General features: G+C 34.6%; 1 protein-coding gene across 1 annotated transcript; it reads right to left on the bottom strand.

Annotated features, from left to right (window-relative positions):
- Positions 1-8,228: 8,228 nt before the first annotated feature.
- LOC133327571 (uncharacterized) lies at positions 8,229-11,981 on the bottom strand. The gene is made up of 4 exons (XM_061536122.1): positions 11,975-11,981; positions 11,737-11,908; positions 9,397-9,486; positions 8,229-9,330 (listed from the first exon to the last, which is right to left on the bottom strand). Exons 1-4 carry the CDS (start codon positions 11,979-11,981, stop codon positions 8,229-8,231), a joined length of 1,371 nt encoding a protein of 456 aa, XP_061392106.1.
- Between the last annotated feature and the right edge of the window lie 249 nt (positions 11,982-12,230).

Genomic DNA, 12,230 nt, shown 5'->3' with positions numbered 1-12,230 from the left:
TTCGTTAAGTTTAATATTTAGGATTTATATATATAAAATGTGTAATATGTTTTCCTTCCTTTGTGTAATTGTTTTCTTTTATATAAATAATTATATAAGCTATTAGTAATTAAGGTAATTTACATTTCAAAATAAAATTTAGAAAATTAAAAAACAACACTTTATTGAGATAATAATATTTTTAATTTTCAAAAACATATAAACAATGTCTTATTTCACCTTCCAAATCACATTCGCTTCTCTACTGTCTCAAAAAAACTAACATTAGCCTAATATATATAGTCTTGTTATCATATCAGTATTTAATACAATTAATTTCTTAAAAAAATAAAAACATAATTTTAAGTTTATTAATAAAAAAAGTACATTAACATCCATGTTAAAACATACATACATATATACATTATTATTTGTCCTCTATAAACTTAATTAGTTACCTCTCAAATTTAAATATATATTTTTTTAAATGTAAAATTCTTTATATTGGTCCACTCAAATACGTAACTTAATAAATGTTATAAAAATAAATATATGTTTATATAAATCTTATTATAATTATAGTCATTGTCCTTAATATATTATGTATCTATTTTTTTTTGTATTTATATACTTTAGTGTATAATTATTATTATTATTAGTTCAAATGTCCACATTTATAAATTAAACAAAAATAAAATAAATTAAAAATAAAATAAAAATAAAATTGTATTTTGTTATATATATAAGGCAACCAGAATTTTGAAATTAAAATAGATAGCAAAAAGAACAAAGAACAGCCGAGCTTAAAAAAGATTTCCAGGCGCGTCGGTCTTTTGCGCAGTTTTTTTCCAATTTGAAAGACCATATTCGGCAATGTTGTCTTCCACTTGATCTTCCCATCTGATTCGTGGTCTTCCCCTTCTGCATGAACCATCAGCTTGTTCGCTTTTATATGCCTTCTGGGCTGGGGCATCTTCATCCATTCTCACAACATGACCTAGCCAACGTAGTCGCCGCTGCAGCTCAATACGTCTAACAATGTCAATGTCCGAGAATAGCTGGTACAGTTCATGGTTCATTCGACGGCGATATGCACCGTCAACGCAGATCGGCCCACAGATCTTACGGAGAATTTTTCTTTCAAACACCCCCAAGAGCTGCCTCATCTGCTTGCGCAAGTATCCATGCCTCAGATCCATATAACAGGACGGGTAGCAGCAGCGTCTTGTAGAGTGTGAGTTTGGTCTGGCAGGAGGTGACCTTGTTTTTGAATTGTTTGCTCAGACCTTAGTAGCATCTATTGGCCATCATTATCATTCGTTTTATTTATGGCCGTACCAAGGTATATAAAATCTTTGACTACCTCGAAGCTGTAATTCTCAAGTTCCACAGTTAGTCCGAGTCTACTGGACGTCTTGCGCGTTGATACCATCAGTTTGGTCTTCTCGCCATTTTCTGCCAGACCAACTTTGGCAACTTCTCAATTTGTTCAAAGGTGGCTGTTACCGCTCGCAATGTTCCACCCATTATATCGATGTCATCGGCTTGGGCGAGTAACATATGCTATTTGGTGTACAGATTGCCATTTCTGTTCACGTTTGCCTCTCGTATGACCTTTTCCAGCAAGATGTTAAAATGATCACACGACAAACTGTCACCTTGTCTGAATCCTCGTTCGGTATTGAAGAGCTCCGATAGGTCCTTTCCGACTTTAACTGCTGACCTTGTGCCACTTAAAGTTATCCAGCATAGCCGTATTAATTTTACACAAATGCCGAACGTAGACATGACTTTATACATATCTGAACGATTACGACTGTCGAATGCGGTTTTAAAGTCGACGAAAAGGTGGTATGTGTCGATGTGTTTTTCGTGAGTCTTTTCCAGGATTTGGCGCAGAGTGAAAATCTGGTCAATTGTGGATTTGCCAGGTCTCAAGCCGCATTGGTATGGTCCAATAATGCCATTGACCATTGACTTCAGTCGTTCACACAGTACGGGATAGCATTTCATATTTGCGATGGGAAGAAGGCTAATTCCTCTATAGTTTGCACATATCGTCTTGTCTCCTTTTTTGTGCACGGGACACAGGATGCTGAGGTTCCAATCTTTGGGCATGCATTCTTCTAGCCAAATTGTACTATTCAGCTGGTGCATGTTCCTTACCAGTATCTGACCGCCAGTCTTGAATAATTTGGCTTGTAACCCATCGACACCTGCTGCTTTATTATTCTTCAGGCGATTGATTGCTATTCTGACTTCAACTTAGCTAGGTTTGATACCAAAAGTTTTTCAAAATGCTCCTTCCAGATCCTCAACACGCTGTCTGTATCTGTCACCAGGTTTCCTTCTTCATCTCTACAGGAGGATGTGCCTACACCAAACCCTTCGGTTTGGTGTTTTACCCGTTGTTAGAATTTTCGGACTTCATTCTGACTCCTGTACATCTCGATTTGCTCACACTCACGTTTTTTTTTTTTGTTCTTTCTTATTTTTTCTGAGAACACGTTTCTCCTCTCTCCTTTTCTCCTGATCGTACCATGGATATCTTGATGGTGGTTTTTGGTACCCAAGTGTTGTTTCCTTTGCTGCTGTTTGTAGGGAGTGGACAATTCTTTCCCATTGTAGTTCTATATTATTATCGGGACAAGAAGTGCTTTTGTCAAGCAGTTGGGTAAGTTTAGTGGGGTAGGTCTCTGCTATCTGTTGTGTTTGCAGCTTTTCGATGTCAAATTTCCGTGTTACAATAGATCGCACCTTTGCTGCTACATTAAGACGGGTGTGTACCTTGGCTGCCACAAGGTAATGGTCCGAATCGAATCGATCGGATCGATCGAACGTCTAAATTAATTATTAAATGTTGGTATTTTAGATTCGTTTTGCAACCGAATTGGCGGTACATATTTGGATTTTTTGAGTTCTATGTTTCTAGGTTTATTTTTTTTAATTTTACAAACATTTGTCTTGAAAAGTGAATGTAATTTACAATTTGTTGCAAAATGTTCTTGAAGAAAATTGCCGACATAGGTCTACTTCTATGTTCCTTATATAAAGATTACAAGTCGTAATTAGCTCCTTTTAACGCAATAGTTGTATTATAGTCGATACACATAAAAACTACAAATTCTCCCCTTACCAATAGTGAAAGTTTCACGTCGATACATGCATTCATTACTGAGCTATAGCTAATTAAAATTTACCTTGTGTCAAAATATAGCGGCTACACGATTCTGTTTGCCTATTACCTGAAATTGAAAAAATTAAGAAATTGGATGATCACAAAAACAGATAAATGCGAGGATAGGTAGGTGTGTTACCAGATTAGATTACAACGTAAGTTGTGTGTTTTCATGTTATTTTTCAAATTCTGAGCATATTTATAGGCGTTACATGAATAACATACCGCATACCAATTTGTAATGGATATCTTATTTCAATGTATGCATGTTAAAGTATGCTCATTGGTTACAAACTAAAAGGGAAACACAAACCGAACGATCTGGCAACAATTACTGAATTCTTCTTTTGGAATTTCTTCATTTTTTTTATTTTTTTTTGTGGGGTAATAGGCAAACAGAATCGCTAGCAGCTATATTTTGACACAACATCAATTTCAGATGGTTTTATCTCAGTAATGAATGCATGTATTGGCATGAAATTTTCACTATATGTTAGGAGAAAATTTGTAGTTTTTATGTGTATATAATAATTAACAAAATTAATTTGTTAAAAAAAACTGCCTTTAAATTGCGGGAAATTTGTGTTTTGAAAAAAAAAAATAAATTGAAGTTTAGAATTAAGAAATTTTATCAAAGGGTAAAACACCAAACGGAAGGCTTTGATGCAGGCACATTCTCCTGTAGAGATGAAGAAGGAAGCCTGGTGACAGATACAGACTGCGTTCTGAGGATGTGGAAGGAGCATTTTGAAAAACTTCTGGTATCAAATAGTAGCGGTGAAGAGGATATCCGAGAACCAATAAGAGATGACGGTGTAGAGTGTATACCACTTAGCCAAGCTTATGTCAGAAGAATAATATAGCAGCAGGTGTCAATGGGTTACAAGTCGAACTATTCAAGACTGGTGGTTAGATGCTGGTCAGGAGCATGCAGCAGCTGATTAGTAGAATTTGTCTAGAAGAATGCATGTCCAATGATTGGAACCTCTGCATCCTGTGTCCCGTGCACAAAAAAAGACAAGACGATATGTGCCATCTATAGAGGAATAAGTCTCCTTCCCATCGCATATAAAGTGCTATCCAGTGTGCTGTGTGAACGATTGAAGCCAATGGTCTATGGCAATGGTCTATGACCTTCAGACCTGGCAAATCCACCATTGACCAAATTTTCACTCTGCGCCAAATCTTGAAAAAAAAACACGAAAAACACATCGACACATTCCACCTATTCGTCAACTAAAAAACCGCTTTCGACAGCCCTATCCGTTCAGAGGTGTTAAAAGCCATGTCTGCGTTCGGCATTCCTGCCGGAAATTAATACGGCTATGCAGGATAACTTTGACACTAATTCTGCAGTTAAAGTCGGAAGGGACTTATCGGAGCTCTTCAAAACTGAACGAAGATTCAAATAAGGTAACAGTTTGTCGCGAGATCTTTTTAACATCTTGCTGGAAAAGGTCATACGCGATGCAAATGTGAACAGATATGGCACCCTGTACACCAAACAACACATGTTACTCGCCTACGCCGACGACGTTGACATTATGGGTCGAACATTGCGAGCGGTAACAGCCACCTTTGAACAAATTGAGAAGGAGTTTGCCAAAGTGGGTTCCAGATAGTCAAAGATTTTATATACTTTGGTACCCCCAAAACGAACGATATCAGTTTTGAAATTCGGAGAAGGATAGACCACCAGACCACCGCCAGACAAAACTCACACTCAACAAGACGCTGGTACTACTGTTGATCTGTTATATTGATCTCAAACATGGGTACTTGCGCAAACAGATGAGCCAGCTCTTGGAGTGTTTGAGAACCGATCAGCGTTGACGGTGAATATTCTCGGACATCGACATTGTTAGACTATTGAGCTGCAGCGACTACATTGGCTAGGTCATGTTGTGGGAATGGTTGAAGATGCACCAGCCCAGAAGGCATATAAAAGCGAAGCAGCTGATGGTTCACGCAGAAGGGAAAGGTTACGAATAAGATGGAAAGACCAAGTGGAAGACAACATTGCCGAATATCGAGTTTCAAATTGGAAAAACTGCGCAAAAGACCGACGGGCCAGGAAATCTTTTTTAAGCTCGGCTTATGGAAGGAAAGTTCTGTCACAAGCCAGCGAAGTAAGTTAGAAAATATATAGTCCCATTGAATCCATTAACATTAACAATGTAAGAGAGTTTCTGTCCACAATATACATATGTTTTTTAATTATCCATCGTTCATCTCCATTGAGTAATTCCAGTACTGTTTTTTTTTAATTGCTCGTTTTATTTATAATTTATTGTTTGTAAAATAAATGTAATATAAAATATTAGGTATTTACTTTTAATGGGATTTTTAACAAATATAAATACAAATGTTTTTTTTTTTTTTGTTTTCTTTTCAATCGTAGAAAATATTATTCTAAAAACACAACTACTAGATTAGAAAAATAAATGCATCGAAAAATTATTGTTATTTATAATATATTAATAATATTATTAATTTATAAATAAAATGCAAAAAAAAAAAAAGAAAGGAAAAAATAAAATAAATGTTCATTACGGGAAAAAATTGTGATATAAAAATATATATTTTATTGCAAAACTACTACTGGGTTTGTTTGGTTTTTTTGTAAAAAAAAAGAAAATAAATTGTGGTTTGTATAAAATATGACAAGTTTCGAAGACAAAATAAATGTGTATATAAAATAAATCTTGAAGGCTTCGAATTGAATATGTGTTTTGAAATATAAAATAATAATTGTATGTGTAATTATTATATTTAAAAATAATGAAAGTTGTTGAAATTTCTTCGCCAAGTTATGTTGAAATACCATAATTTGGCTGAATTTTCTAATATTAAAAAATACATTTTATGCACAGTAAAACATTGGCTTTAAGAATACTTGTAAGATAGTCCATATTGGCCATAATTTTAAAATTTTTTTTAATTCAAAGCAATATTTAACTCTGTCCATTAACTTTCCACCACCTCGAGGAAGATTAGTGAAGAGAGTTATTTTCAGAAGTTTGAGTTCATTTCATTTCGAGTGAAAGGATTTTAAATATTTTTTTTTTAATTTATCTTGATTTAAAAAAATCATTGCATTCGAATCGAAATGTTTGTAGATAGGTCATATTTGTTTTTAAAAAAATCGATTCGAACTAATTCGAATGAGTTACTATCAAAAATATCAGTAAGTAAAAAAACTGTTCATTTATTTTTTTTTAATTTTTTTTCAATATGATAGTAACTCACTCAAATTCGTTCTAAGAAAATTGAAATGGTGAAAAAAAATTACAAATAAAATTCAAAGCAAGGTATATTCATAAGGTAACCGTATCAAGGCAGCTGATGGTAACATTATATGTCAAATAGAATTTTGTTATTTTAATTCGCCGGTAAAAAGAGAATTTAAATTTAAAAACAAAAACAATGCGTTTGAATTTTTTTATTTTTATTGAAATACATGTTATAATTAAAAAAACCAATGAGAAAAGAAATATAGTCGGACGGGCCGATAATATAAATCTGGAATATTGGACTTAAATTTTTTGCGGAGCAAAACTATGCGGTGATTATCTTATACTTCAGCCTCTAACAATACCATAGTTATGACCTTCATAGAAAACGAAATAAAGTTTTTTGGTCCATTTCAAAATATCATTGCCAAAACTATTGGTTTTGCCTTTGACCAGAACGGAAAGAACATCATTACTTAATGAAGTACAGATGGATGGGCACACAGATATGACTTGAATTTCAGTTGATACAACAGATAACATAAGAACAAACTCTACCCTTAAAGAAGATGAAATTTAAACAGAAAAAGATAGTGGAAACATAGTGGATAGTGGAACAAAATTCTACATCCAGTATATTTTGTTGTATTTGTGAATCTTGGAGCAGTTACATTTTTGCTTGATTTCCAACAAAACACGTTTTGTATGCCTTTATAATGGTATTTCATTTGTTTCGAATTTCATTTGGAGTCCATGGAATGCATTAAAATTCAAGGATAAATAGTCAACGTCCTTCCGTTCCTAATTTTTTGAATTTAAGTCGCTGTTTTTTTTATTTTCCATTCACCAATCTGAATTTGCACAAACATTCACAATTTTAAAAATTAACAAAAAGTAAACAATCATGTTTAATATTTCAAAATGCTGAATTCTGATTGGTTGAATGAAATTCGCTTCAAATTTGATATGTTACGGCGAATCAATTATTATTCGCCTTGTTAACTATTTTGACATATCATGTTCCCAATTCGCCGAAAACCTTATGTATCTACCTTGATTCAAAGCAATAAAAATTAATTTCAAAAAATAAATTTTTTAAATTTTTAAATAAAATAAAAATTGAATATATGTTTTTATATATTCTTAAAATACTCAAGACCTATAAGTAAAACTCGAAACAAACGAATTCAATTGAGCTACTTCCAAACTTCAATTTTGGTATGAGCTTCCATGAATTCAACTATTTCGAGTTTTAGTCCTGATTTGGATTAGATAGTTTAATCTGCAGCAAAAGACCCCTTACGTTTCTCCATTAGATAGGTTAATCTGTAGGAAGAGACACCTTACGTCTCTCCAACAATTTAAGGAATTTTGACAATTCTTCTTCGACTGTGTTCTTCTTAAAAATTTTAAAATTTATACTTTGAATTTTAATAATTTTTTTAAGTAAATAAAATTTCCTAACCTCGATTTTTTATGGTGGCAATCAGAATATATTTAATTTTGAATACTCTGAATTTTAGTTGAATTTTTTTTTTTAACTTTAATTTGAATATAAACATTGGGAAAACTAGCCTCAAGACTTAAAAATGTCTCCTCTAATTTTTTTTAATTTTATGCTTTAAAATATCCCACAAACTTGTCATATTATATACACGGAAAATCCGTTCAATAGGCCTGTCTCCTACTACCACTGTAAAATATATTTTCATTTAATAAAACTACTTCAAAAAAATTTTAAATAAAAAAATTATCTAATGCTAAAGTCTTTAGTTGTTGAGCAATACGATAAAAAACTGGAGACCATTATTGGGATGAATAAAAAGGTTACCACCAAATCATAACCTCAAACTTCTTGCCGCACTACGTTTTGGTGTTGGTGGGGCCTGAGGTGAATTATTCATACGTTTCATGCCCGAGGCAGTACCCATTAAAGATCTTGGTTTACGTTTTGGTGTTGCAGGCGGGGTATGACTGAATTTCGTTGGTGTGCGTAAATTGGCAACCGACAAATCTTCCAATGAAGTATCACCACCCCCTTGAAGGGGATCTTCATCTTCATTTAACAAGGTAGTAACAACAGCAGCAGGTTGTCCACTTGTTAGTCCAATTGCATCAATAACCTCAATTGCCTCAATATGTTCCTCCTCAGCCTCCATTTGTTGTGGTGGTGTTTGTTCTTCATCTACCTGCTGCGGTGGCTCATCCAAAGATAACGAAAATTGTGACATCAAATTACGTCTGGTTGGTGTTGCCACCACAGAACCATTTAATGATTCATATATAATCAAAGCAAATTGCAATTGCTGATCTTCCAATTTACGACGATATGATATGCGTATACGTGTCTCTACTTCCGTACGATCACGCCACAATGCACTACGTTGTTTGGTACCGGCATGCATTACATTATTATTATTACGCATTCTCATGACACCTTTAACTTCTAAATAACGTAAGGGGCTATATAATGCCTCCATAACTTCCAATTCATCTTCTTCACTGGATGAATCATCGAGCAGGGTACGTATACCACCACCAGCTTCAATGTTTTTATTGCGTTTACTTGTCGATGGTGCTGTTGGTAAACGCTTCAGATAACTGAAATTACCCGAATGTGTGCGTTTTAAACGATGTCTTCGCGCTTGTGATTCACTGTGGTGATCCGCATCTATTTCATCTTCGGATTTCTTTTCATCTTTGACAGCACTTGATGGTGGCGTTAGATTACCAATTTCCAATGTATTTATGCTACATTTTTCTGGTGTTTGCCTATAGGCTGCTACAGCAGCGCCACCACCAAATAAATTTGCTGCCGATGATATCGTGGGTTGTTCATTGTCCTCCACATCACTATCGGCATAGGATTTTAATGGTACCATATCTGGTAACCGATTAATGGGATGTATATGATCAATGGGTTTGGTGGAAATCACTTTTCTGTTGGAAGAGAAAGAAAACATAGTTTTGTAAAATTTTGGAATTTTGATAGTGGAAATATCTTACGTGCGCATGTGACTGGTTTTTGTTTCAATTGGACTGCATACCTCAGCATTCCGAAATTCGATATGTTCAAATTGATTGTTAACTTCATGTCTGAAATAAAGAAAATAAATTGTTTTTATAAGAACATTTATATCACAAATTGTATCGTTAAGGAGATCTTGCTAAAGACTTTTTTCGTTGCATAGCATTTCTATAGATAATGAATTTTTAGATGTTTTCAAAAGAAGCCCTTAAAGCATCTCATAAAAAGGCTTTTAAAGGGACTAAACATATTATCATGTCTTCTAGAAATAAAATCCCTTATTTAATTATTATATAGATTGAGACAGATTCGAGGTCTTCTGTCAGTAAATGAGCTTCTTGGTCGTAAATCATATATCTACGCATCTGCAAGATGCGTTGAGAGATTTAACAAGAATTCCCAGCGTTATTTAATTCTCGGCGACCTAGCGTTTTGGAATTCAATAGAAATACATAAGTACGCAGTCTATTTTTTAATTCAGTTCCAGATCTTCTGCTTTCAAATTCAGATTATTCACCGACTGTGAACACAATGAATTGGGTTCATGCCCAATATACATTGCAAAGGCCACATCTCGTTATTATATGATCTCTCAGTTGCCTTTGTTATTGTTGTAACAGTTCTGCTGTTCCACAGGGCGCAAATCTGTGGGCCTGACTGGGCAAGAAAATAAGTGATTTGTGTCATGGAGAGTGCTGTGACAGTTTGGGCACTGTTTCACATGTCCTACAAATAATTCGTGATTGATAATTATTTAGAATGGTGCTCCAACCTGATCTAAATTGAGCTAGAGTTGTTTTAGTGGATCTGGAAAGGCGCTTTTCAGTGTCACTGATTGGTTGATGCCATTTGCAATGCATGTTGTGATATCATTTAGCGCTGTTGTAGTACTGCGTGCTTTGCGGAATCCGTGCTTGTGGTCAGTGCTTCCAAAACTTTAGCTACAGGTGATAAGAGGCAGATAGGGCGGTATGATTCTCCTAGATGAGCTGTTTTTTCTGATTTTGGAAGTGGGATTATTCTGGCAACCTTCCAGATCTCTGGGACTACTAGTGAGTTTACCGATTGAGATAGCATTATTGCTAGATAATCCAAGGGTATTGGGCCGATATGCTTTAGCATGACCATAGAGATGCCATCCGGACCATGGGCTTTAGAAGCTTTTGCCGTCGATATTATGGCCTGATCTTCTAAGGCTGAGAAGGTGCAAGGATTCGTCTCACGTTGGAGCTACTTAAATCTTCTCAAGGTAGCTCTGAAGGTGCGGTTCTGCTGAGTAGGATGAACAATTAATTGCTGGCAGAATTTGTTGCACATTTTTTGGCATCAGTTTGTTGGATATCCTTAAAGGTTATGGCTATATTACCTGTTTTGTTATTTGTTCCAGAAAGACTTTTTATGGTAGACCAAAGTTTATGCGAACCAACTTCGCAATTATTTAAGTGTTCTACCCATTTTTCAGGACTGTGTTGGTTGATATTGCCAGATAATCATGCTGGGATATGTCGCTTGGCGGCCAGAGTGATGATGCAATGCTTAGCCCATGATATTGTAGCTGATATTACTTGTCATAAACCTGACAATGAAGGTTTATATTTATTTGGAACTATATATGTAGAGCATGGACATCTCTCCTGACGAGCTTGCTTTGGTAGAAATTTATGTGTAATGTATCCGGCAGTAGCGGTCAATATTATTCCATTATTTTTGTCGTGATCCGGTATCAAATAATATCCTGAAACAAAGCCCAGGCAGCATTCAGGGTGTTCTCTTTTCCAATGCATATTTATATATTTAGAATTCCACACTGGCGCCGCATAGTTTTAGTTTTCTTTATGATATATTGCTTCACGAGTGGTCAACATGGTATCGACCAACTTGTTGAAAACTTTTCCGGAATATAATAGCCATTGATCCGTAGCTTCATTTCAATTTATATTCCATATGGCCAGTCTTTCGACCTTAATTACATTTTTCATTATCAAAAGAAATCCCTAATTCCCTATTTAGTCCTTGGAGTAATCTTTTCACAAGCATTGAATGAGGTACAAATCTCTACAAATTTACAAAGCGGTCAGATTTCTTATAAAATTCTCCAAACAATGATAATGCTGCAGTAATAATCTCTTATCTCCATAGATTGATAGACAAAGAAAAATTACATCAAATTTCAACACATTACATTTGATAATTATTTGAAAAATTTTGGTTCACCCGCTCGCTTAATCACAAATAATGTTTCTTCAAATCTAAATCTACTTTCAATAAATGCATTATATTCCACAATATACTCTATATTATAACATCACACGACCTACCTTAAATAATCATGAATTTTATTGGCACCACGCACAGTTCGGCCATACCAATCGATTACACTATTGGGAGCCAGATGATATTTAAAATCAATGCTGCTCTGTTGAAATAATTCCAGATATTTGGCTAGAACTTCACGTACCTCAGCAGCTCCTCCAGAATTCATGCGGTGAACTATAAGAAAAAAGAAACAATAAATGTGTCGTTCGGAAGCAGATAGTAAAAAAGACAAAAACTAACCTTCCATGCTGCTGTTTGTTGGCTTTGGTATAACAAACCGGCCGTGTGTGCGTTTTGTTGTGTAGAAATGTTTAGACTGAAATACCGAAGTTTTTTTCTTGTTTTACTTCATCGACGGGTTATATATTTAGCAAAATATATATTTATTGTGTAATTCCAATAGTATTTCGATTAAATTTTTCTTAAAATATCAAAAAGAAAACTGCAGCAGCTGCCAACACTTCACACCTCAAATAGAAAACAATAAGAACGAACG

The sequence above is a fragment of the Musca vetustissima genome, unplaced genomic scaffold (genome assembly GCF_032173495.1).
Source record: "Musca vetustissima isolate MV318-11 ecotype Yass unplaced genomic scaffold, APGP_CSIRO_Mvet_v1 utg51534, whole genome shotgun sequence".
Taxonomy (NCBI): Eukaryota; Metazoa; Arthropoda; class Insecta; order Diptera; family Muscidae; genus Musca; species Musca vetustissima.
Note: the sequence above shows the minus strand (reverse complement) of the source record. Positions and strands in the feature narration are given on the sequence as shown.

What these genes read in the sequence shown, in the direction of transcription:
- LOC133327571 (XM_061536122.1), bottom strand. An exon ending in AAAATTCATGATTATTTAAG is followed by an intron (nt 9,487 to 11,736) that starts GTAGGTCGTGTG and finishes TCTTTATTTCAG; the next exon opens with ACATGAAGTTAACAATCAAT. An exon ending in AAAACCAGTCACATGCGCAC is followed by an intron (nt 9,331 to 9,396) that starts GTAAGATATTTC and finishes CTCTTCCAACAG; the next exon opens with AAAAGTGATTTCCACCAAAC.